Source organism: Rhamphochromis longiceps, linkage group LG12, assembly GCF_057381845.1.
Source record: "Rhamphochromis longiceps isolate RC_006_pf linkage group LG12, R_longiceps_female_GT1.1, whole genome shotgun sequence".
NCBI lineage: Eukaryota > Metazoa > Chordata > Actinopteri > Cichliformes > Cichlidae > Rhamphochromis > Rhamphochromis longiceps.
In genome coordinates, this window is record NC_140568.1 from 43,709,028 (window position 1) to 43,737,000 (window position 27,973).

Here is a 27,973-nt window from a genome sequence, read left to right on the forward strand (position 1 = left end):
CGGCCTCAGTCACACAGGTCTAAAGATTAGATGACAACAAAAAATTGGGTGGCAAGTTTCACCTTTCAAAACACGTTGGCTGCAGCATTGAGGCACTTTTACTTTGAAACAAGTGTGCGTCACACTTTTTCTAGTTTCACTATTGCTCGTTGATTAGTTGGTGGGGGCAGACAAGTTTCTGTCTTCAGTGCAAACTATGGGCAACCAAGCAAACTGCTGGCACCCAAAGCAATTGCAAGGTTTTGTTGTGCAGCACCCTGATTTAAGGACTGATTTTAGCTAGCACCATTCAGCAACAGACAGCAACCGCTCTCCAACTGGTTGGGGAATAGCCAATTTTCCTAGCGACCAGTGGTTGCCAGGGGAGTGCAGACTTAATAAATTCTGGCATCTCAGGGCTTCCATAAATTTGTTGACCGTGGCTTTGAACATTTTTAGAAAACATCCACATGACTATATGGGGTGTTGTGTGACGGTTCCTGAGGCTATGTTTTACTGCGCAGACCATCTGTGTTCTGCCCCCCCACACTTCCACCATCACAGACAATGACATTTAAGAGTCAGCAGCTGGGCGAGATCGGGGCGATATCACTCAACCATTAGCCCGTTCATCCTCATCCTCTAATCCCACCCCTGCGCCCCCGACGTCACAGCATCAAACACGGCTGGATCTGCACAAATCCCACACTTGCGCTCTGAGCGGCCGGCAGAGCGCACCATGTGCCACGAGAAGCGCGCTTTCAGGCGACGCGCTTGAACGTGGATTGGTACGGAGCTGAGTGAGAGAGAGAGACTGGCTTCTTTCTGTTTTTTCTTCGGTTTCATATAAATATGTCTCATTCGGAGAAAAGTAGAAATTTGGACATTTTCTTTAAATGAACGCTGCCCGTTGAGGTGAAAGCAAACAAGGTAGGACAACATCATAAATAACGCAATGGTGAACATTTCAGTGTTTGGCAGGGCGACGTGAATCTGTAGAATTAATTTTCAGTAACTTTTACTTATCTTCAAGCTGAATAGTTAAAACTGGACAGCGTTTAAAGCTCGTTGGGGCGTGTAGAGGCAGGGAACAAGTGCGCATCCATCCAAACCATTATCACCGCGTTTTTGTCCACTGCCTGACAGGACGCTCTTTGTCCAGGAGCGCTCAGTCATTCAGCTCCTGAAGTCTGCATCCAATTCCTCTCTTGTGAGATTTACTGGGAATCTGAAGAAGCGATATTATGTCCTGATTAACTTTAATGTTTCATTAAGTGATGTGCGCATAATGGTTGCACAGTGTGTTCATGGAGCTGTCTGCTCGCCTCGATGCATCAGGCAGAATGCTGCTGGATGGACGCGAACTTAACGAGCTCCTGTGTACGTGTTATCATTATCATTAGTGGGAAAGAGGATCATGCACAGTCATCACTGGGGACTTTTGGAGCTCCATTAGAATTACATTTGAATTGTTTGATTAGTTAATAAAAAAACGTAACTTCTTTTCACCTTTTTCATTAAAATATAAAATTTAACTGGGTTTGACTCTAATTAATTAACTTCTAAACACGTAATGAGCTCCTCTTGTCTCATGCAGACGAAGGTGGAGCATTAAAATCTGAATACAAACGTGCACAATGCAGCTCTATTAATGCCATTACAATGGCTGCTTTTAATACATGCTTAAAGAATGATGAGAAATGCAAAATCTGGGGTTGGTGAAAGATGATGAAGGACTGGATCTGACATTTAAGTTTATTTTAAGCTGCATGTTTGACAAACATTAGAGAAGGCAAAAGGATCTTATTCGTTTTTGAGCTACATTTCCAGTTACACCCTGGATAAATGCACTGTGATCACAAGTTCACCAAAAAATGATCAGTGGCATATTAGGGACATGAACACAGTCTGGAATTCCCTTGCGGCTCCCAGCTCATATGCAGTATCATGTGAAGAGCATGTTTAATGACAGCAGAACCTCCACTGTTTATTGTAATAACTTTATTGTTTAGTGAACATGAGTGAGAGGAGGAAGCTGCTCAGAACATGGTCTTCTGCCTGCTAAAGGAGAAGCAGTTATGGTTGGATAGTGAGATTAGTGTTTAATTAAGAGGTCACGATCAGTCGATTGAATTTTAGAGGGTTTTTTAACATTAAGATGTAAATTTGTTTTTTCACAAAATGTAAATGTTTTAACATGATAACATGTATTGTTGGGCTGCTGTGGACCACTTAACACAGTACCTCCCCAGTGCAGTAATGTAATTAGTAAAAAACCTTATTTTATAAAGCCTTATTTTAACGCAGATCTTAGTCAGATGACTGAGACGAGGCTCGTTTTGCTGGTCAGCTCTTCCCCTTTCATACTTGTGCTGTTGAAATACAGAGAATTACCCAGATAGAAGGATTGATACACTTTTATGTTGAAGTTCAAAAGCTTTTAGCACAAACCAGAACACAAACTGAGAAGTTATCATGTGATTCCTGAGGTCCACCTAATGTGCTAATGTTGTAAACCCGCTCAACATTTGGCAATTAAACCCTTTCTGATTCTGATTCTAAAACCATGTTTAGATATTTCCAGCTTACAAATGATTTCCTTTGAAATCCAACAATGTTTCTGACTGAAATTTCATATAGTGGTGCTTTCTTTTACCTGCAGTATATCTGCTGTGGAAGTAATTCACTGAAGGAGGAAGACACTTCAGTTGCACTTTATTTTACAGTTCCCTAGTGAAGTGTCACACAGTGTACCAGCGGCATCAAACACAGAAAAACACTCATACACTAACAGATTCAGACACTCTGATTAGAAACCGATCTCCAAAATGGACTTGATTTTGTTGGAGGGTGGGCTGCTTGGAGTGGCTGATATATCTGTGTCCACAGCACATGACTGTCCTGCAGAATTCAGTCGTTTTCGCACTTTTCTCATCGTTATAGGTAATGTGGTGGTTGACAATGTGAACATAGTGTGAAAAGATGGCTTCATAGCTGCACAATGAAGCTTTAAAGTGTAGTGTGCATTAGTATGTCCCCACCAATTATACTGAAGGCTCAGCTGCTGTGGGTTAGCACATTAGGACAGTGACACTGAAGTCCTTGAGTGTTTCTGGGTCAAATTTTGCTTCTCATATGGAAATTAGCATCCAAGTCTACCATAGCTTGGAGCCTGTAACAAGCATTGTTGCCTCCTCCTCACAAACACTAGCCGGCTGAGTGGGGAAAAGCTCTTTTGCCCTTTTCGGCGACTTTCTTCCCAAAGGTTCCTTAGAGCAAGTGATGTCCTTGTAATATCAGTCCTGGGGTAACTGTGGTGCTTGGAGCCAGTATGTGAGAGATTTAGGAGATTTGTGCAGACCAGTGCACAAGTCCACAGTGTGTAACATGCACAAGGCAACCAAAGGTGCTACCTTTTCTAAGGGTTTACAGGTGATAGACCAGCCCTGATTACGCTGGAGCTTAGTGGTGCTGTTGATACCGATGCAATTTTTTAAACCCATTTGTTCTCTTGTTAAAAATCATCTTTAAACGCAAATCTTTTTTTGGCTTTTCATGATCTGGAAGTTCATCCATTCCTTTATTACTTTATGTCTGCTTTTTTGGAGATTCTTGTACCTTGGTGTCACCTGTGTCTTTAAACACGTTAACAGAGTTCAGCAGCTAGATTTTATTGCTGATTTCTTACATTTCCAATATCACATTTGGAGTAACAAGGTAACCATCTTTGCAGTCACTGCTCCACAGCTATGGAATCACTTAATGCTTGAGATAAAAGGAGAGTCTAGGCTCAAAACCACCTTTACTCTCTGGCCTTTCCAACCCACTAACCTCTCATTTGTTGTTATATCTGTAACCCTGCTGTCTTCTGGTTGATGTAGTAGTAGTTATGTACCTGCTACTGAAGGCCACTTAATTCTGTATTCTGCATCTCCACTGTTTACTTTACATTGTACAGTGGAACCCCGACTTACGAAATTAATTTGTTCCTGAGGGTCTTTCGTAAGTTGAAAATTTTCGTAAGTCGAAGCACCCGTCGCGCCTTTTGAGTGAGGCGATGCTGAACGATAGGCTATAGGCTAATTGCTAACTAGAACAACAACACGTTGTTCAAGTGGAACAGCGAAGCGCAATTACGAAAGCCAAGGGGTTGTCACATGATTCGGAAGGCATTGTGGGCTCAGCCAATCAGAGCCAGCGGATTTCGTAACTCGGGCAGAAATATTGCCGTTCAGCGCCTTCGTAACTTGAATTTTTTGTTTAACGGGGTATTCGTAAGTCGGGGTTCCACTGTATTTGTATGTATTTTTAATGTAATTACATTTAATGCAACTGTATTCTTTGCACAGCAATTCAAAAGCTCAATTTTAATTGTGCTGTGTAAATCTGATTTTGTTATACCTGTGAGAGGAAGTAAGAGACGGCCCCTTTTTTAACTTTCTTGGCTGATTACATTTTGCTTTTTAAAAGTTACATCTGCTTATTACAATTTTTTGAGGTTTTTGATTTTCTGAGAACTATAATTCACAGCATACCTAAGAATTTTTATAACAATCTGCAGCAGCTATTAGAACCTGGAATCAAACCTCAGAAAAACCTCAGGTTACTGGACTTAGGTTAACTTTTGTTGATTGATCTAACTGAAAGTGTAGCCAGCTTGCATGAGTCTGTAACTATGTTGCAGTTTAGTTTGCACTGGGCTTTCTATGCGGAGCTGGGCTTTTTTGTGCATTTCAAACAATGGCAGCTAACACTGAGGTGATCCACCTGCTGTTGGACTGATTAAATGTTGAATAAGACTTAACATAAAAAAAGGGTTAGAATCGACAGAGTATATACATGCATTGGAACTGTGAGAAACAGAAATCAGGATGTGGCTACACTGGCAGATTAATGACTATTACATTAGAATTATAATTTATTTGCAGGCTATTAAATCCTACACTTTTTTGAAAATAATATCTTATATCAAATCACAGAAATGCAGAGACGGATGAAGAAGAGCTCGATACTTCTATCAAAAAGGTGTTACAGAAACCATCTGTCAACAACACCATGTGATACACTTAACTGAAGGGGAATTGTTGATCTTGGGTTCAATGATGAAATTGTAAAAACTGTGATGCATCATAAAGGAGACTCAGAAAATGTGATGGGAGGATGACGGTGATTGAAGGAATCAATTTAAGACATCAGCAAAGCACAGGAAGTCAGCTCCAAAGTAATATTGTGTTTTCTTCCATCTAGACTTTCATATTACTCCATGTAAGTAACATCCAATCATGACCAGACAGTTCAAATCAGACTTAATGATTCTCAGCAGCTACCCTTATCTGATCCAAATCTCTTCTATATAATTTCTTGAGTAGACGCTATCACAGCTGTTAATTTGCTGTCTGCTTGAAGGCACACGAGTGTGACACTCAGACAGCTGAGAGGAGGCTGACTTTTTCATTGGCCCATTTTGTTGTTCACATATAATCAATAGTTATTTTACTTTTCTTCACGTGTGTCAAATTCAGGTGGACCTACTCTTAGAAAACAGATTAAGTTCTGTACGAGCAGAGAGTAAAAAATGAAAGTGTTAAATTCATAGCTTTTCATTCTAACATCAAACATGATATGAGATACCAGTACAAGGGAGGGAGGCTGTCAAAAGGTTTAAGAGACTGAATAAGCCTGTCAGAGAGAGAAAAAAAATCAAAAAAAGCTGAAAGACTGCAGAAAGCGCCTCGAGGAGACTGTTGTTGTGATTAAATAAAACTGAATTAAATAGAGGCCAACTAGAGTGGATGAAATCTAACCAAGGCAAGACCCTTTTTGAGGGGGTAAGCGTGTCACTGTCAACATTTACAAACCAAAGTTGGCTTAATGAATAGAAACACATTCAGGGTTTATTACAAAGCATAAACCACTGGTTTCACTGAAAAAGAGGAAGATTGCTTGAAACGCTCTAAAAGAGCCTTCACAGTTCAGACAAAGAAAATTCTCTGGACAGATGAAACCAGGATGGAGAAAATTATGGCGGAGGAGTTGAACTGGCTCGTGATCCAAGCATACCTGTCAAAAATGGTGGAGGTGTTATGGCATAAGTATGTATGGTTGCCAGCGGAACTAAGAACGGATGTTTTAACTGCTGATAAAGGTAACAGGATGAAGTGTGAAGTGTACAGGACTATATTCTTAGACAGACTTAGACAAGTGCTGCAGAAGAGTGCATCAGATAGTGCTCACAGCACAAATGGATACTGATCCAAAGTAGACTCAAAAGCAACCCAAGAGTTTCTCACAGCAAAGAAATGGCTTCAACCCAGCAGAGCAGGTTTTCAATTACTGAAGAAAAAACTGAATGCAGAAGGATGTCAGAGTAGAAATGATTAGCCTGTACTTACAACACGTTCACCGTTGAAATGTTTTCGACAGCATACGAACATAAATTCACAATTGCGAGTTTGTTGACTTGGTGGGTAATTTTTTCTTTGGCATTTTCTTTTTCCCTCAACAACCATCTCATCTCGTTTTATAAAACACAATTAGACAGCGACAGCAGGATCCCACAACAAGAGCTGCTCCAGTGTGGCAATGCTCGGGTTGAAAAAGTGAAGGGGGAAGAAGTGCTCTTTTCAAGTAGCAACACAGATGGAAAATAGGACAGTGAAGTAGCGCGCTGCTGCTGGCACGGGGCCGGTTTGACATGTATTGAAAGAGATGCTGATTTATTTATTTTATTAAAAAGGCTTAAACAAAATGTTGAGGAAAGGTTTGATAATCTCATTTATACCAGAGACTGAAAAGATGGACACAGCTTGGGATCTGTAAAGTGAAACAAGTGGTTGTAAAACCAAGTGCAGCTGTTAAGAGGACGACTGGGAAAACTTAATCCATCAGCTTTTCCAATAACGAGTTTGAGTTGCAAGTTTCAAAGTCTTATTGGACACTTTAATATTTTCATTTTGTACTTCATAATGTACGGATGTACTGAATGCTGACTATACTAAACTACGTTTGAATAATGGCCAATAAACGCCCAGTAGGTAAAAGTTGGACAAGAGTTGGCAGTTTGTCTTGTAATGGGAAGGTTGCTGGTTCGAGCCCCGGCTCCGACAGTTTCGGTCGTTGTGTCCTTGGGCAAGACACTTCACCTGTTGCCTACTGGTGGTGGTCAGAGGGCCCGGTGGCGCCAGTGTCCGGCAGCCTCGCCTCTGTCAGTGCGCCCCAGGATGGCTGTGGCTACAATGTAGCTGCCATCACCAGTGTGTGGATGTGTGGATGACTGAATGTAGTGTAAAGCGCTTTGGGGTCCTTAGGGACTGAGTAAAGCGTTATACAAATGCATTTATATTTTAAAATCAGACTTACTCCAGCCTGGAAAACCTCAGGGGATAAAGTACAAGCAGTTACAACAACGCTGCTCAAAATGGAGCTTTTAAAAAATAATTTATCATCACCTCCATTAAAATAACAGACAAATAAAACACAGCGGGTGATCAGATAACCATCAGATACATCAGCCGACTCGAGCTTTTTTGATAAGAAATGATCAAAATCAAAATGTATCTGCCCACACTCAACATCTGGTATCATGCAAAAATCGCAGCATTGTTGTAACACAATAAAAACCCAACACGCTGCAATGATGTGAGAGTGAAAGGAACAAGGTTTCATCACAGATTTCTCTGAACTTTATCATTCAGCTACAAAGGCAGAAAACTTCTCTTTGAAGAGGTGAGGGTATTTCTTTTACTTTTAGAGGAGCATTATCTTTCTTCATTTTGATTTCTTCCCGTTCTTGTGTAACATTACACATTATAATCTGACAGGATGATATGTTTTTAAGGTATTTTTGTACTCCTTAATGGGTGCTTTTTTAAAAGATTGGGATTAAAACTTTTTGATTAAGCTTATAGTTAAGGCTGGATCAGGTGACCTGAATCCTCCCTTAGTGATGCTGCAGTAGGTCTAGTCTGCTGGGGGATTCTTCTTCACTCACATCTTTTTTGTTTGTTTGTTTTTTAAAATACTATTAATCTCTGGCTCACTTCCACAGTGCGTCTTTTTCCTTTCTTCCTCCCTAACCCCCAAGCAGTTGAGGCAGATGGCTGTCCCTCTCTGAGCCTGGTTCTTCTTGTTTTTCCTTCCCACTGTCACCAAGTGCTTCCTCATAGGGTCATCTAATTGTTGGGGTTTTCTTTCCAGTATTGTAGGCTCTTACAGTATGATGCACATTCAGGTGACTGTGACTGTGATTTGGTGCCATGTGAATAAAACTGAAATGATTTACAACACTAGAGAGGGATTCAGCCGTGGTCAACAAACATGTTTTCACCAAAAATCCTTTAACAAACCTTCGATTGCAGGATTTTACTTAATACAAAACTAATCTTAAAATAAATAAATAAATACTCCAGTACCTTCTCATTGCACTTTTCTAACGACTTTTCATATTACAGGGTTAAAATGAACGAAGGATTTGAAAACAACTTGACTCAACTGAATGACAACTGGATGTTGTACAACTCCTCCCTGGAGTCTGTCATACCCAGGAGCAACATCACTTATGTTGGATTTTACCTGCATCAGCCATCCACGGCAGCCATCTTCATCGTGTCCTACCTGCTGATTTTCCTCGTGTGCATGGTGGGAAATGGAGTGGTGTGCTTCATCGTGCTGAGGAGCAAAAATATGCGGACTGTTACCAATTTGTTCATCCTAAACCTTGCCGTGAGTGACCTGCTGGTGGGGATTTTCTGCATGCCAACAACGCTTCTTGACAACATAATTACAGGTGAGCAGACAGTAATAGAGGTGTGTTGCTCTTTTGTGCTATCAGTGGCAACACTACCCAAAAACTACCTGGTGAAATTGCATCAAATTTGAGAGGTTGAGCATGGAGTAGGGAAGAAACTATTACCTTTTAGCACAGAGGAATTTCTGCATGTGGATTCTTATAAATTAGATGATTTATTGCTTCTTGCTTCCTGATAACCCAGATAGAGGACAAACTTCTATTGTGATTAACATCCCGAAAGGCGTATTTAAGCTTCAGTGTGTAGACCGAACAGCAATAATGGACAACAAAATAAAAGGTTGCCAACATGAAAGTTAAAATCTAATTTCCTTGATGAAAGTTTTGCAGATTATCTGCAGAACTCAGCAAATACTAATGAACAGAATCATAACCAGCTACTTACCAGGTTCTGAAGCAGAAAATAACCACTTTTTGGTAGCGATAGAACATCTTAGAAAGATTTGGTATACCCACTGCACACATAAACCTAAATTACAAATGAATGTTAAGGCAGCCGGAGTATGGTAAAATCCAGCCTGACCAGCAACAGCTGAGTCACTGCAGTGGAACCAGATCTGATTCCTGGTATCCTGAAACGGCCACCGAGCAGAAGGGTTAAGGTTTTTCTGTCGTCTTCACTTTTGCCCTGTTTTACCAAGACTTGCTTCACATTTCAGTGATCGCAAAGAAAATGCTGTATGAAAAAAAGTGTTCTCACCATCTTTTCCAGAGTTCAACCAGCCATTTAGCTTTCTACTGTGAAATCACAGCGTCAGAGCTGCTGGCTTTGAGTTGTATTAATGTGGACTACCCAAGTTTTCTGTAGAGCCATCCCTTGCTAAATGAACCTTGTGAGCACTGAGACATGACCCACCGCTTTCTTATCGCCTGTGGTGGTGAGAAACAGAAGAGGCTCGGCAGAGTTGAAATTGTGAGCTGAGATGGAGAAACCGGGGCTTTTTCCACATTGTGCTCCAATTCCGTTTGACAGTTGGTTGCTGATGACTAAATCACACATGAGCAATTTTTAAGGCAAGTGATAGTAGCTGGGGGTTCAGATACTGTCTACAGTTACACATTGAAATTAAATGACTAAAATTTTCCTGACAATGATTTTATGATAATTTACTCTTAGAAAGTGTTTTCAAATTCCTTTGATTCTGATATGAAATGACAGTTTCAAACTAAAGCCCACGAGCTTCTGTATTTTGCTAACAATAAGAATGTAGATAAGATAAGATAAGATAGAACTTTATTAATCCCTCGGGTGGGTTCCTCTGGGAAATTCGACTTCCAAAAAAAGCACAGCAACGACCGAAGTTACATATATATATATATATATATATATATATATATATATATATATATATATATATATATATATATATATATATATATATATATATATATATATACACACACACACACACACACACACACACACATATATATAAATACAGAGACAAATATAAATAAAATATACAAAGGGGATAAATAGAATAAATAGGAATAAAAAATAAAAATACAAGTGAATTGCACATTTCAAGTATTGAGTCTATTGCACTGTTGACTATTTACAAAAGTATTGCACAAAAGGTATTGCACAGTGAGGTGAAGAGGCACTACAGCTTAGTTGTTCCCCCCTCCTTTGTCCTCCTGTTTCCCCTCCCTCTCCCCTCCAGAGAGGAGTTAAACAGTCTGATGGCGTGTGGGACAAAGGAGTTTTTAAGTCTGTTAGTTCTTGTCTTGGGGAGAAGCAACCTGTCACTGAACAGACTCTTCTGGTTGTTAATGGCCGTGTGCAGAGGATGCCCAGCATTGTCCATAATGTCCATCAGTTTCTTTAATGTCCTTTTCTCTGCCACTGTCACCAGAGTGTCCAGCTTCATGCCGACCACAGAGCTAGCCCTCCTGATCAGTTTCTCCAGCCTGGATGAGTCCTTCTTTGCTGTGCTGCTCCCCCAGCACACCACAGCATAGAAAAGTACTCCAGCAACCACCGACTGGTAAAACATCCTCAGGAGCTTCCTGCAGATGTTAAAAGACCTCAGCCTCCTGAGGAAGTACAGTCGGCTTTGGGCTTTTTTATACAGGTGCTCTGTGTTGCATGACCAGTCCAGTTTATTGTCCACCCACAGCCCGAGGTACTTGTACTTGTTGACCACCTCCACCTCCTCCCCCTCTATCTGAACTGGCAGTGGACCTTCTCTGGACCTCCCGAAGTCCACAACCAGTTCCTTAGTCTTTGAGGTGTTGAGTTGCAGGTGGTTTGTGTGACTCCATGCGACAAAGTTCCTCACCAGACTTCTGTACTCCTCTTCCTGATCATCCCAGATACACCCCATGATGGCCGTGTCATCTGCAAACTTCTGAATATGGCATAATTCAGAGTTGTAGCAGAAGTCAGAGGTGTACAGGGTGAAGAGAAGAGGGGACAGCACAGTTCCCTGTGGTGCTCCTGTGCTGCTGACCACAGTGTCAGACGTGATGTCCTTCAGCCTGACGTACTGTGGTCTGTCGGTGAGGTAGTCGGAGATCCAAGCCACCAGGCAGGGGTCCACCTCCATCCTGTTCAGTTTTTCCTGAAGCATACAGGGCCGGATGGTATTAAAGGCACTGGAAAAGTCAAGAAACAGGATCCTGACCGTGCCTTTTCCCCCTTTTCCCCTGAGTGACAACGAAATTGCTTTACTCATTTAGAGCAACAATTTTGGATGTATAACGAGAGCGGAATCTGCAATTAGTGATTACAGTTACAGACCAATTATCCACATCTTTCCTCTTTGTAAGAGCAGATATTTGGTATGAAAAAAAACCCATTATAGTCTGAATCAAGAGCCAAACCAGACATGTGAACGTACAGCTGGCTGGAATTCTTTGTGTGATTAAATTCCTGCTGCGATGACATAACAATGAATTTAATCCAGAAATGTAAGGGACGGCTTGCACCCACCAGCAGGAAGCATATTCCAGATTAGCTTTCCAGTAGATTATCGCATTAAAAATTATGCAGAGTTTTAGAAAAATCTCTTTCAGTGCGAACCTCTAACCTCAACAGTTCAAGAATACACCAGTGGGTAAGCATTTGCTGCACTATGAACTGGAACAGCTAAAAATAACAAAAGCATTTAATAAAATAAAGCGTGTATGCAATCCCAGTGTCATCCATTAATAAAAGAAACCTAGAGGAGAGACATGTCAACGGAGTAGGAATTGAGCTCTGGAATCAACACCTGCCGAGCACAAAATAATAGAAATAACAGGATAATAGTAATAATAGAAAAAACATCAGTAAAAATTATTTTGTGATGTAGCTTATTGGAGAGAATGATGATTACATTTGGCTAATAATAGCAAGATTTTTGCACTTGTGCAACTTGGATATATCCATATCTGCAGGGGAACAAACGTCTTGCACAGAAGAAGCCTAATGTGTAAACACTGAACCCAGGAGATACAAGTATACCGACCCCTGCTCGCCACCTCTCACTGAGGACGACTTTACAGACCGTCTTTAGGACATAGGCTTCAAAACCCGAGCTGTGCGTTGAAGAAAGCATGACTATATACAACTGGCATCTCTCAGCCTGGTGCAATAGCTCCAGCTGCTGCTGTTCGAAGTGCCAAGAACCAGTTTGGATCTGACTGCCCAGACCTCCCCCCCGACTGCTTCCCCATTCATATTGCATCAGACACCAGTGGACCCCCCAGCCAGTAGGAAGGGTGATTGGCAGGGCTGGCCTATGGGGCTGTCTCTGGTTGAGGTCAAGTATTGACCAAACTCAGGTCATCTGCAGAGCACGTCTCCATACAGAAATCTAAAATATTTGATTAGGCTTCATCAGATATGGATTTTAAAAGGATTACACTTTGGTGGGAGGTGCATGCTTATAGGTCATAATTAAGCGGGGATCCTGATTGCTTTCCAGAATGCATTAGCCTTTGCAAAGGATGTACCACCCGAGAGCTTTACATTACCTGACTCTCTTATCAGCAAGATTATAGAAAAAATGAAATGTGGATATACCATCTTATTATGTGACGCCACCTGCAGCCATAACTGTTTTTGATCGCTCCAGAAGGTGATTATGTGAAGATTCTGTCAACATTAAGGTGTCATGGCCACACAATTTCATGCAATCATGAAATGATAAAGCGGGATAGGAGACATCAAAATGAAGGCCTGGTTCAATAAAGGGAGGAACAAGTGGCTGATGACCCCGACCACTAGATGCCTGTTGCAACACTTTTATTTTTTGGGTCTGTTCTGAGAATTCATGAGTCAGCTTGTCACATTTCATGTTACACAAGATAGGATAACACAAGATGTTTTAGAAGAATATACTCCAGTAAATTCTCTGCAGTTTCTTTAGTGTGTTATGTTGCATGACCTAGTGGAGAGGCCGTGTTAACAGGGCAAGAAAGATTACCGTCGGCGTCTCCAGCAGATTTTTCATGCCACTGAAGATCCAAACATTTGAGCAAGAAGGGAGCCCAAAGTGATGATCAGGCGAAAAAAGATGGCCCTCTATGTTTGCTGATCGACTGTTGAGATTTGAGTAAAATATCAGTGGACATAATGGTAAATGTGATGCAGCAGACAAAAAAAAAAAGGTTCAAGGTGAGTCAAGCTGCAGTTTGTATGAGGACAAAATGAAAGATTCATTCAGACGCCAGCAGGCCAAAGAGCTTTTGGCACAGAGATGAAAATTGAGCTCACTCAGCTGGAACGTAAAGGGCTGTGTCAATCATAAAGTGGGCAGAGCTCATCACCAGTCTGCCTGCACTCCATCTTTCAGTTCTTTCAGTGTTAGGAGTAGGATACAGAGAAATTCAGTGGCATTTGGCCAATAAATCACTCCGACATCTCAATTCAGCTCTGCTTTCCATTATTGCGTCAGAACAGATTAGATGCCATTGTAATCTGTCTGTCTGCAGTTTGCATGTTACTCAGGCTGCATGTATGAAAACATGACCTTATGCATAATTTTTTCTCCTTGTAGCGTAATAGTCATGTGTTTACAGTGATCGTGCACCGAGCTTCGAGTGCAGCCAAGCATGGGCGACCTACAGCTGAGTGATAATGCACGATGCATTCAGGCACAGACAGAGTATGGGAGCCGCTGCTGCTGATACTGCGCTCGTGTGCTGCTTACACCTGTAAAGGCTCAGGGATGTGATGCATAGCCTTTTTTGTATGTTAGTTTCGGTTGTCAATGAAAACTCTGGGTGTTTGATTTATATTTAAAATTTCACAAATACCAAAAAGATATATTTCTGTGAAAAAATGTGTTGATGAGAGATTGTGGACAAAAGGAGAAAAGCACAACTTAATTTTGTAGGCAATAATTAAAAGTTAGGACAGGGGCGACAAAAACATGAAAAGTGATAATAATACATTTTAAAAAACACACAGTGGAACATCTGATAACTAAGATGTTAATTAGTAGCATTATTTGGAATAAACAGACATTTCCTGAGAGGTTGCAAATTTAATAGAGACTAGAAGAGGATCACCACTCTGAAGGACTGCGTGTGCAAACGTCTCACAATTATGAAGAATTTTTGGTACATAAACAAGTAAATGTGAGGTTCGGCCTCTCAGGAGCACTCTCTCTGCGATCAGGAAAACAAGTAAAAACTCTAAAATGCAAACAAACAGATGCATAATGCACATTTTCGAAATGCTGATATCTCCTGGGTGCTCAGCACTCAAATCTATGTGAGCTATGAAACTACAGCTAAGCCCTCAGTGGCTGAAAACACCTAGAAATCCTGTTAAAAGGAGAGGTGATGCAACCAGAGGTAACTTGCCCCTCATCTCACCTTTCTGAGACATGTTGCTGGCATGAATTTAAAAATTAACATACTAAAATGTGTTTCTGCATTTTTAATTCACATTTTTTCAGCTTTTTTGGAAACGAGACTGGACTCAATGTTAATGGAGGTCAGGGGTCAGGGCTTTAACACAATGAAGTGAAGCAATAAATAAAATGTACAGCTCTCCATTTGACAATGAGACTGTGAAGCTTCCCAACACCAACGAAAAGCAGTGCGATGACGGTTACAGTCATCTTCTTTCAGCTATAGTGATAAGAGGCTCTTGTTTAGCCCATGAGTGCTCTGAAAAGACTGGACTACTCGCAATCTGCCGCAGTTTCTAAGAAAGCTTTCATCTACAGCCCATGTGATGATGCTCTAGTTCACCGTGATTGGGGGCAGGGATAGCTCAGTAGGTAAAGTGGTCGCCCCATGATCGGAAGGTCGGCGGTTCGAATCCACTTAACGGCTACCCTGAGGTACCCCTGAGCAAGGTACCGTCCCTACACACTGCTCCCCGGGCGCCTGCTTAGTGGGCTGCCCACTGCTTCACTGAGTGAATGGGTCAAATGCAGAGAAAAACAAGTAATTTCCCCATGGGGATCAATAAAGTATCCATTATTATTATTATTGATGGTATTGAATCTGCATCAGTGCTTACTGGCAATTCAAATTATATGAAAGAGGCATCGCAAGAAGATTAAAGACGCCCAAAATCTGCCTGCTCGTCTGCTCAGCACTGTGAGCAGATTTGGCAGATGCTGTGTAATTTTGGTTAATAACATATTGTGTGTAACAGAAGTGCACTATCGCACTGTATAATATAATTTTGTGAATAGAAATTATTGTAAAAAACAGTAACTGCAGACCTCCAGCAAGAAGGAATTGGTGTTTGAGGATATTTTTTATTATGGAAACCGTAATTAATAATGACACTAGACCGTGTCTGCTGGTTCTAAATCCAGTATGCAGATGGATGGCAGCTCAGGATATCAGCATATTGTCTGCCTACACAGAAGAAATTTGATGAAAGTGGGTCTGTCTCTGCCTTATTTAGAGTTTTCTGTTCTGAAAGGGATTAAGAAGCTGAGCGTATTATGTAGACAGCTTGTTAATCTGTTTATTCCTTAAAAAATGAAAGAAAGGAAGACAAGGAGGTAAACATATACACAGTGAAATAAAAATACGCTTTCAGTCCAGTTATTTCTGCCATTATATTTATCTGACATCATCCATGTAAGAGAGCAAACTTCCAGATCGTTGTGCTCCCAGCTGTGCGAGGCTTAATCCTCAAATAATTTACATAGTTCAAAAACAAGACTATCCCCTCCTCTTTCAAATCCCTTATTCTGTTTCCTAGATATACATTTTAATATCTTAAACCAGTAACAGAGATATGCCTTATGTTATTATTAGAAACCGAAAAGAAAAATTATTTCATTAATTTTTTTGTATTTCATTTTGATCAATTAATTTTAATTTCAGCAGGTGGTATCACACTCGAACAGATTGAACACGGACTGAACAGTGGGAAATACATGATTTAAACCTCCCTATACCACAAAATATTTTTTTTCATTGTAAACAGCTGTGTTATACTTGGTGAGACTCTAGAACTTAAAGAAATATACATATTTTTTTAATTATTAGTAATTGTTTGTATGTACTGTTAACATATACTGTTTTATCAAACAGCCTGAGCTTATTAATATTAAAAACATTTCACCGTAATTTTGACAATAATTCTAACAATGTTTTGACATTTTGTTAAAATTAAAAGTACGGTATGTTTTAGGTAATATACAGTTGTAAATCGTAAATTCAAATGAAAAAAGCAGGAAAGATTGCCATTCATACAGTGTTATTATGTAAATTGTAGTGTGATTCATTGTAAATAATGTTACAGATTTCTCCTGTTGTTTTCAAAGACAATGTGCCATATTACAGTACATTAATTTATTTTCAACATATTAGCAGTGTAAAAATAAAAGCAAATCACCATTTTTCAATTTACAGAAATGTAATGTCCATATTACAATAAATTACTCTTTTTGATTTAATGGTAATTTACCATTTTACAGTTATTAACTGTCATTTTTATGTACATTTCTTACAGTGAGGTTCATTTTCAAACTCAAAGAGCCCTCATCAGATCCCCCAAAACGTAGTAATACTGCTGGTGGGTGGAGATAGAAACACTATTATAAAGTTCCCTGAAAATCTCGTCCTATAAATGTTTTTCTCGTCACTGTTCAATGCCAATATTTTAAAACTCAGATTTCAACTTCACTAATAAGAACAACACGCTCTGCCAGGAACCCCGTGAGGTTTGTTAGTCTCATTCAACCTTCATCTGGTATAACAATTAATTGCAAGTGCAGATAAATGGCTCATATCAACATCCTTCTAGCCTGCTGGCCTCTCGGGCGCTTGTTTGTGCAGTGAAGCTCCTATATGAATGAACTGGAGAGGGATTCACACGTTTTACTGAATGCTTAAAAGCATTTTCTGCAGATTTTACTAAACTATTCTTGCACAAAGGGCTGATTGAGGATTCCTTGAGTACCGTGTTTCTTCTTCCTGTTCACTCTGTACTGATGATTGTTTGCAGGCATATTAAACATCAACACTGTAGGTGTTACTGTTACCAGCATCACTGATTACGTATTGTTCCCAATCAAAACACTTGCTTATGGCATTAAGACAAATCCCCTCAGCTTCAGCGTACACTGGTGAGTTTGTGGGTGTAATCTTTGTTTTCTCGTTTCTTATTCTTCTCCAGAATTTACATAGGTACTGGAAAACTATCATATAGAGCAGTCGTGCCTCTCAGGCCTTTGCATACATGTGGGTCGCATAATTACGTTAGTCCTTCCAGACTAACCGGCAGTGTTTAACACTATGGTCTGGATTATTAAAAGGTTGTTTTGAAAAGTGTTTCCTAAATGGCCTTCTGGCTTTTTCAGAACTCACTGGTTAAATATTTCTTAGAGGAACTGATGGTTTCTTCTGTGTCCCAGAAGTATGCCATTACATGAGAGTCACAGCCTGGGGCTACAGTCATCATGCCAACTGTCACAGTTTGTTGTCTCAGTAGTAAATCAGCTGAGTGCATCTCTCTTGTCAACAGGATGGCCTTTCGGAAGCTTGGTCTGCAAAATGAGCGGCATGGTTCAAGGCATCTCTGTGTCAGCTTCTGTCTTCACGCTCGTCGCTATTGCTGTTGACAGGTAACGTAGATGTATTTTATCTTTTAAGCTGCTTTTGAAAAATATAAAGGTCGCAGCGTCTTTTATGCAATTTGTTCAATATGTGCTTTCCATGAATTTGTGTAATTAAGTACTTTGAAGTCCTGTCATGATCCTGGGTTTTTTGTGAGCTTGTGATTCCTTTTAGTTGTAAGAGTCTCTCGTTTGGAATCTGTTTGTACTATTTTTATATTCTCGTCCTCCTTTGTCATCCCTCTGTCTCCTCAGTCATGTCCCCCCATCTGTTTGGATTTCTTTTTCTATGTCAGTTCGGTGTTTCTTGTTTCGTGTCAAGTTTGTATATATCAGTCAGTCACCTGTTCACTTAGTTCCTGTTTAATTTGCCAGTCCCTTGTCTCATGTGCTTTGCGTGTAGCTTTGTTTCACTCTGTCATGCTTCCCCTGATTTAGCTCAGCTGTGTTTCCCCGGTGCGTTACATCTCCCAGATTACCTCTTGTGTATTTGAGCCTTCAGTTCTCCTGCAGTTCCACCCCCAGCTTTATTTAAAACAGTCTTTTAGAGTGAATGATATCATTAAGCTTATGACAAAGCTCAGATGGGTAATGATAATAATAATAATAATAATAATAATAATAATAATAATAATAATAATAATAATAATGGGGTGCCGAGAGAAGAACTGTGGTACTGCATGAGGAAGTCAGAGGTATGTGAGGGGGCATAGGAAAGACAGTGGTACAGTGTGAGGAGTGACAGATGAGTTTAAGTTGAGTGTGGGATCGTTTGTAGTAGTGATGGACAGGTTGACAAGTGAGGCTATGCAGGAGTTTCTGTGGACTATGATGTTTGCAGACAACTTTGAGATCTGCAGTGAGAGTTGGAAGCAGATGGAGGAGAATCTGTAGCGGGGAGGTATGCTCTGGAGAGAAGGGGAAGGAAGGTCTGCAGAAGCAAAACAGAATACATGTGTGTGAATGACAGGGACGCAGAAGCAAAGGTGAACATGTAAGGAGTAGAGATATTGAAGGTGGATGAAATGAAATACCTGGGGTCAAGCATCCAAAGCGATGGGCAGTAAACAAGAGAGGCGAAGAAGAGTGCACAGGCAGGGTGGAGCAGGTGGAGATGAGTGTCCTTCTATCACAAGAGTGAAAGGGAAGGTTTATAAAATGGTAGGAAGACCTGCTGTGGTGATGGCACTGATAAAAAGACAAGAGGTCGAGCTGAAGATAGTAAAACTTAATTTGGACAGACCAGGAAGGACAGGATTAGAGGGACAGAGGGCTAGCTCAGGTTAAAAAGTATGGAGACAAAGGTAGAGAGGCACGGGTAAGATGGTTTAGGGATGCTGGAGATACTGGACAAAAGATTTTGAATATGAAGCTGCCAGGCAGGAGGAAAAGAGTGAGACTCTAAAAGCAGCAGCCCAAACAAGAAGACGTTGATGACAGTAGGCAAGTAAATGGTAGTGCTCTGATGCAAAGAAACAGGAAACTGCAGCTTCAGAGTTCTGAGATAATTTTATGGGGATTATCAAAATTCCCATAAAATCCCCTTGTTTCTATACTTTCTGCGGCCCATCTGGCCTGAGTTGGGCACCCTGCTGGCCCCAAACACCACAGATAGCTGACATACATCTATTTGTGTCCTCTAATCGAGGATTACACGCATGTCAGTGACGGAAACAGTGGATCCTGTCTCCTCTTTTGTTATCTCGTGTGTGCAGAAATGCACCTAAGCCATCACAGTTAGTTACGTCCTCTTGGTGAGTGTTACAGGAGATTTGTACCATTACAGTAACAGAGTGCATGGGCTGAACAACTACTGAGCAAACAGAGAACCTTTGTCTTCATCCGGTCGTCCTTCTCTCACCAGTCAGGGCAGATGGCCCCGCCCCTCCCTGAGCCTGGTTCTGCCGGAGGTTTCTTCCTGTTAAAAGGGAGTTTTTCCTTCCCACTGTCGCCGAAGTGCTTGCTCATAGGGGTCATATGATTGTTGGGTTTTTCTCTGTATCTATTATTGTACGATCTATCTTACAATATATATAAAGCGCCTTGAGGCGACTGTTGTTGGGATTTGGCGCTGTATAAATAAAACTGAATTAAAAATTGAATCGAACCAGAGAATCGCCTTAATCTAACTTCTCTCAGCCTTTGGGTATTTAATAGCTGAGCTATTATACCAATAATTTTTTTTTCATTCTCAGACTGTTGCTGTTTTTGCCTCAGCAGGAAATGGAAATGCTACGGCAGTGTTTCCCAACCTTTTGGAGCCGCGGCACATATTTCACATTAGAAAAATCACACGGCACACCACCAAACAAAAGTGTCACAAGAAGCATATTGATAATTTTTCACCAGGCACAGTGGAATTGGCTCGGTTTGTCCCCAGTATACCTTTTTTGCTTTCTTCTGACCACTACTCCTGCCTTCATCTGGGTGAGAATTTTCTCCGGGACCAGGTCGGATTGACCACTTTTCCTTTTCAAATATGTATCTATTGCTATTACACGCTGGTTATCTCACTCACAGCATGACATTATGTAATTTCTTCTTTGTCTTCTGTTTTACTGGCGGTTGGCAACCCATTTACAGTTTTTTACAGACGCTAGGACACATTTCTCAATACTTAGGTCACTTTTGCAAAACTCCTCACACAGTGAGCACAACAGAAGTCTATGTGGGCTAAACTGAGGACCAGTTATCATTGTTTTGGCACAAAATGCATTCAGTGACTACATCTCTCAAATTTCATGAATCATCTTCTCACTCAGACACAACAACTGCCAAAAATCTTTGTACGTACAGGACATTTTGCATGTGCTTACATACTGTTTTCAAAACTGTTAAACTTATGGCCAAAACAATAACACAATGCAAAAACTAAAAAGACAGCAAAATGCAACAGCAATATTTTATTGAAACATATTTTAAATCTAAAAATGCAGTTTAACCAGCCACAGCTGATTCTCATTGTAGATGAACATCTACACAGGTGTTACTCCTCCAATTTTTCAACTCCTTCAATTCTGGCAGCCAGAAGATTCTTTCCTAGGTGTATTGCCCTAGATGACATAAGATGTGATGTGGATGAGAACCTGTGGCCAAATGGAGGAGACCGAGTAGATTAGCATTACTATTGTATGTGTATCAGTGGATGGTGTGTATACAAATTCTTGTATTTTGGGATTACTTAGTGCAAAAAAAATAAAAATACATAAACAAATATTAACGAATTCTGCATGATGTCTGATTCATTCCAGTAACATATATTGAAATTATAAACAGAGATGTGTCCTTGTTTTACACAAGAAAACACTGTAATGCTACATGTTGTTAGTGTTTTTTAGGTCATTGTTTTGTGGGTGACAAAGTGTGTTTGTCGGCTGTCAACCTTTGCTAGTGTTCTGGAAGAATGAGTTTATTTGAGACCTGAATGAAGTGTTTTGGTAGTTGTAGTGCATTTTGAATGTGAAATGAACTGCTTTGCCAAGCTGACGGTCAGTTAGGAGGATTGTGTGAAGAGTTTTGCAAAAGTGACCTAAATATTGGGAAATGTGTCCTAGCGTCTGTAAAAAACTGTAATAAGAGCAGGTAGTTGTGCTGCCCTCTAGTGGAAGAGAATGTAGTTGTTACTCACACCGATCACTTAGAGTACTAATCAGGTGGAACCGGATAATCTTCCACGGCACACCTATGTGCCGCAGCTACGGAGCATCTGTCAGCTAAAGGAGGAAAGATTTTCTCTTGGGTGCAAAAGGAGACCAAAAACAATCCTTAAAATTGCCTGTAGTGCAGGGTTCTTCATAATGCTTGAAGTTGGAGAATATTGGACTGCAGGCATTAGATCACAGAGACACGTCTGTAAAACACTGCCAGTCTTACTTAGCCATAAGTGGCGGCTGTGTTAAAATTTTATCTGCTTGTTTCCCTCAAGTGGCAAAAATAATAATAATTAAAAAACAAAACAACTATCCTGCCCCTTTTTTCAAATTCACCAAATGTCAGTGAAATCTGTTTTGTGATGTCTTGTTGAGAAAGACATAAGCCGGACAGGCTTGTGCAGCTTTATTATCTTTAACTGGCACATGTCTTCATTTGAATTGCTTCATTGCTGTCCACAAAGATGTCAACAGTCGGATGTTAATCCTGCTTAATCGCTTTACAAACCAAAGCAAGAGGCTTTAGAATCCAGTCTGTCGCCAGCACTCGAGCCCCACAAAAAGCCCCACATCCTAAGTGGAGTTAGAAGGTGTAAATATGAGGGTGACAAAAGCTCTGCGTGGTGTAAACTGACAGCGCTGTATATTATCATCTCTCTGTCCTCAGACACTAGACATGCAGCGATATCACTCCATCACTATTTGATATCACTAGAGGCTGTCTGTGCCTCTGGGATGGACAGATTTTGAAATGCTTTGACATACAGAATTGAAAGTCACCTTCAATATCCATCAGCTACATACTTAGAATTAAATTTGAAAGGACAAGGAGACACAGAGCTGTGTGTTGTCACCTTTGCTGTCATTGTTCAGTGAGCCAGTAATCACTCAGTCTCATCTTCTGTGCCTTCACCTTACTGCTGTCACATTACACAGCACTGTATCATCATGACTAATTTAATACCAAAATATCTTTTCAGTCTACGAGCAATTCATTTTAAACTCCGAGAGTCATGCAGGTTGAATGTTTGCACAGCATCTCCAGTTGGATTGAAGCTTTTGATTATATGTTGTTGTGTTACCGTGAAGTCAGTGGGCAAGACATCTCAGACAATGGCTGGAGAAAAAGGCACAGAAGAAGGAGGGCATTAGCATTTTTGAAGTACCCGGCAGTGACATTTGTAAACACGGAAAAAGCAGACTGGCCCGGGGGAACTTATTTAGTTACTCGTTTATCCAGCGCTGCACGGTGACAGGCATCAAGGGAAAAAAGGGCTTTACTTCACAATGACATCCACAAAGCAAATTAGCCACACCAAAATAAGTCCAACTGAAACTTTTCAAATACAGTTTGCATGCTTAGACACAATGCAGCTGACATGACTGTCAGATACTGCAAACAAATGGAAAGTGATGGTGTAATGTTTGCATGGAGAGGTGAGAACACGACCATATAAGCTGATTTCTAAATGAATTGTACACTGTAACTATAGCTGGCAAGTGCTCACTTCAGAAGGAGTCAGCACAGAGACTACAAGCCCATTATCATCAATGGAGCTCCAGTGGAGAGGGTGCAGTCCTTCAAGTATCTTGGTGTCCACATCTCCTCAGACCTGACATGGGCTGCCCACATTCAGGTCCAGACCAAAAAGGCTAGGCAGCGCCTGTATCACCTACGACAACTGAGGAAGTTCAGGGTCTCTCCAAAGATCCTCAGGATTTTCTATACAGGCGCTGTGGAGAGCATCCTCACACAGAACATGACATCGTGGTTTGGGAACAGCTGTGTGAAGGACCAAAAAGCTCTCCAGAGAGTGATCCGTACAGCAGAACGCTGCTGCAGGATTGCTCTCCCCCGGCTTCAGGACACCTACACCAGGAGATGCCGGACTGGAGCAGATACTGAAGGACCCGTCCCATCCTGGCAACAAACTGTTCCAACTTCTGCAATCTGGTAGAAGGTTCAGCATCATCCGGGCAAGGACAGAGAGACTCAAGAGGAGCTTCTATCCCCAAGCCATCCGTGCCCTAAACACACACACCCGCCCTCTCACATCATCTATAACTGACTGAGACAGGACTCTCTTCCAGACACTAAACCAAGGCACAATGTACATTTCAAATTCCTTTAATTTTAAATATGTTTATATTGTCTATCCTGTAAAATAGTCAGATGTCTATTCATATTAATGTACAGAATTCACCTGCTTGCTGCTACTACTGCACATTCACCCAATGTATATACTACACACACACACACACACACACACACACACACACACACATATATATATATATATATATATATATATATATATATATATATATATATATATATATATATATATATATATAAATAAAATGTTCTTCCTCTACACCCCCCATTTCTGCACATGTCGAGGAGCGTGTCAGGCTACATTTCACTGTGTGTTATACTTGTATAACTATGCATGTGACAAATAAAGAACCTTGAACCTTAAAGAACACATTTGTGCTTCTTAAGGCTTTGAACACAAAGGAAAATGACACAAAAATAGTCCTCGTAAACCTTAATGTCCTAATGCGCTAATCAGCAGCATTTATTCAAACAGCATGCCAGGTGCACGGTGACCTTTAGTGCAATATGATGTGAACGCCATGTAGCTTTTCAGACGCACATGCTCACGTAGTCAGAAAAAGTATTTTAAATGCCTACATGCATCTTAACCATCACCTTTTGTACCCTCTTGCAGGTTCAGATGCATCGTCTACCCATTCAAGCAAAAGCTGACCATCTCCACAGCCACGCTGATAATAGTCATCATCTGGGTTCTGGCCATATCCATCATGTGTCCCTCTGGCGTGATGCTACAAGTGACCAAGGAGCAAACCATCCGGGTGTTGCTGGGATATGATAACAAAACTATTCCTTTTTATTGGTGCAGAGAAAACTGGCCAAACCAAGACATGAGAAAGATTTACACCACAGTCCTGTTTGCCAACATCTATCTTGCCCCTCTTTCCCTCATTGTGATCATGTACGCCCGGATTGGGATTACGCTTTTCAAAACAGCAGTTCCAACGGGAGGAAAGCCGGGCCACGAGAACCGCCACACGGTGTCCAAGAAAAAGCAACGCGTCATTAAAATGCTTCTCATAGTTGCTTTGCTCTTCATCCTGTCCTGGCTGCCTCTGTGGACTCTCATGATGTTGAGCGACTACGCCAAGCTGACTGAGCAGCAGTACAGGATCATCAACATTTACATCTACCCCTTTGCCCACTGGCTGGCCTTCTTCAACAGCAGCGTCAACCCCATCATCTACGGTTTCTTCAATGAGAATTTCCGCAGAGGCTTTCAAGCCGTGTTCAAGTTCAGCCTGTGCACAGCCGACGGCCAGCGGAGGAAAACCTACTCGCACAGGCTGCAGGGAAACTCTGTCCTCCCTGCGAATAATGCACAGACCTGCCTGGAACCCATCTCTCTCAACAGCTTGGAAAAGAACACGTCCAGGCGAATCAACCATGTCACTGAGCAGGATTTGGTCATGGAGGACCTGGAAAAGGCATCTTGCAGTAGTGGGGGTGTGACTGCAGTGTCTATTTGAGGACGCACACACACACTTTGTTGTAGGTGGTGAGGAAAGATATTTGAATCTTAAATCATGCTGTGCTGTGCCTAAGAAAACCACGAGGCTCCCTTAAATAGATTTTACAAGCGGATGGTGAGCTGGAAAATGTCCAAGATTTCAATACAATACAAGATTTCAAGGCAAGAAAATAAATAAAAATAATAAATACACATCTTTAAGTGACTAGTTTTAAGGGGAACACAGCCTTTGGTTGTAATCTTATCACTTCAGATGCACACCATGTGACACACGTGCAAGGGCAGGACTTAATATTCCTGCTGTCCGTTGCAGAATGGTCAATTAGACTTGTCAATATTGCTTTGATAACAGGCTGCTGCACACTTGACATACAGATGGTGTCAAATTAAAGGGGAAAAAAGAGCAGCCAACAACACCATGTAAGATTTCAGGTCCAAAACTGTGACGGAGGGATGAGCGCCATCCTTTCAAAATGCATTTCTAGTCTTTTAATGATTCATAACTTTTTAAGGAGCCCCTGTCAAACTTGAAGAAACTGCCCTGATCACGACAGAAACGTTTCATTATAGGAGACAAAAACAGACGTACAAATCTGATAAATGTCCCCGAAAGCATAAAAGAGCCCCCAGATCCCTTCACAGTAATGCTCAAGTGTCCCTTTAATCTTTAATCTGCACCATATAAAATTTCTGTGTATAAATGTATAAAGATGCATCAAACATGACAGCATGACACTTGCAGAGAAGATTTCAAGATATGTCTTTGTAATGTGGCAAACTACACGAACAAAAATTCTCCCAACATCTGTCTCGTATTATTCACTGCTGCTGCTGCTGAAACCTTCGGCAACTTTCAGATCACGAGGAGAAATCCCACGTTGTGTGGTTTGTGTCGCCTAATGTTTGAACTGCTTTATTAAGTCAAACAACATACACAAGATATAAAAGTCAAAGGGCTCAAATGAGGAATAAAGGAGTTGAGAAAAGAAGTGGAGGTTGATGTAGCAACTATTAGCAAGTATTAGTCATCACGATCTTTTATATTCACAGATGCATTAATACATGAGAACAGTTCTTTTTTTAAAGCGAGGCATGTTTTTATGCTCTGCTATCACAGCCACAGCATGTCACACTCACTTCAGAGATCAACTAACAAGTAATTTCAGTAAATATGAAATCTTTTTCTATGATTTTTATGCCATTAATCTAGAGGCTTACAACAAGCTGTTTTGTAACCCAGTTTGTAGCTGCTCCTATAAAAATGGTGCAGAAAGGTGACATCTTTACACTAAGAAAGGCAAGTTTGTGTGACTCAACTCAAAGGAGGAGGAGAAGTAGTAGACTGTAAAGCAGGAGCAATCAGCCTTTTTAAATAGCCTCAGAGGTGATTGCTGACTGGAGTCAGGTGGCAAACGAGGCTAATCAAAAGCAGCTGTGTCCTGGGGAGAGAGGAGAGTGAGAGAGACAGAGGGGGTAGGAGTGGCAAGAGAGGAGGCGGGGAGAGCGGGCAAACACCCCACCCACACACTCCCACAGCCTCACAGGATGTAACAGTTATGAAAGTAGCCATAATTAAGCAGTTTTTGATCTAACATGCATATGGAGACACGAACGGTCTTTAGGCGTAGCTACGAATGGTTGTCTTTCTGTGTCAGCCCTGCAATCAACCTGTCCAGAGTAGCCTCCTCCAGTCGGATAAGCAGCTAAGAAAATGGATGGCCTTCTTTGAAACAGAGTAACTCCAAAACCACAAAGACAGAAAAAACCCTGTTTGTGCAAAAGTGATAATTAAAGGTTGTAAAACTTAAAAAAGGAAGGTTTCCACTTGATTTTGATTAAAGTCCAGCAGCAGAGCAAACACACCAGTAGTTAGGAGAGTTTGCTGCGAGTTCTGATATTCACCAAGATTTTTCTCAGAGACACTGGAGATGGGCAAAGAGGCTTAGGTTTGAGAGCTCTGCTATAGAGACTGGATTAAAAATGATAAACATGTACTTTGCTTATGATAACTAAAATAAGGTCACATAATAAATGTGCTAATGATCTGTTGACATTAAAACATTAGAATCATTTTTTGTGAAGATGTTGCTTTGAACTGAAGACAGTTTGTGTCTTTTTATTGACAGAAAGACATTAAGCAGGAAAGATGATACTTGCCAACAGATATTCTGCAGGTGACACATTTACTGGGTTTTTTTATTCGGGCATAAAGCCCTATAGATGGCAAAGAGATGAAAGCTATGATTATCCATTTACAAAATTTTCATTCAGGATTTTACCCTGAAATCTGCTCTGTAAACATCCACACGTCAACGTGCAATTATGCACATTATTTATAATAATAATAATAATAATAATAATGGATACTTTATTGATCCCCATGGGGAAATTACTTGTTTTTCTCTGCATTTGACCCATTCACTCAGTGAAGCAGTGGGCAGCCCACTAAGCAGGCGCCCGGGGAGCAGTGTGTAGGGACGGTACCTTGCTCAGGGGTACCTCAGGGTAGCCGTTAAGTGGATTCGAACCGCCGACCTTCCGATCATGGGGCGACCACTTTACCTACTGAGCTATCCCTGCCCCTACAGAAACCTTCAATGAGCCCTTTATGAATGTGCCGTGTAAACACATCAAATCTTTTCCTGTCATTTAATTTGATTTTTTAAAATCTCTCTGAACCCTGTTGTGCTGTCGTCACAATGTAAATATGATCCAATGAATGACTTCAGTCGCTTTTTGTACTAAATGTCCTTTTTCAAGCAATTTTGAAAATATTCATAGAAAAGATTATAAATCACAGAAAAAGTAAAGCTGTAATCAACAAAAACATCATGATTTTACATTATTTACATTATAAACTCTGGCAGCTGTGAGATCTAAACTAGAACAACTTCAAGGGGTACCTCGGTAAATACACAACACATTCAG

The 27,973-nt window shown here is 40.8% G+C and overlaps 1 protein-coding gene across 1 annotated transcript; it reads left to right on the forward strand.

The window, feature by feature from the left end:
• The first annotated feature begins 710 nt into the window (after nt 1–710).
• On the forward strand, nt 711–27,973 carry npffr2a (neuropeptide FF receptor 2a). The gene is made up of 4 exons (XM_085427105.1): nt 711–909; nt 8,430–8,764; nt 17,718–17,817; nt 24,191–27,973. The coding sequence occupies exons 2-4, from the start codon at nt 8,437–8,439 to the stop codon at nt 25,041–25,043; spliced, it is 1,281 nt and encodes a 426-aa protein (XP_085283231.1). The 5' UTR covers nt 711–909; nt 8,430–8,436; the 3' UTR covers nt 25,044–27,973.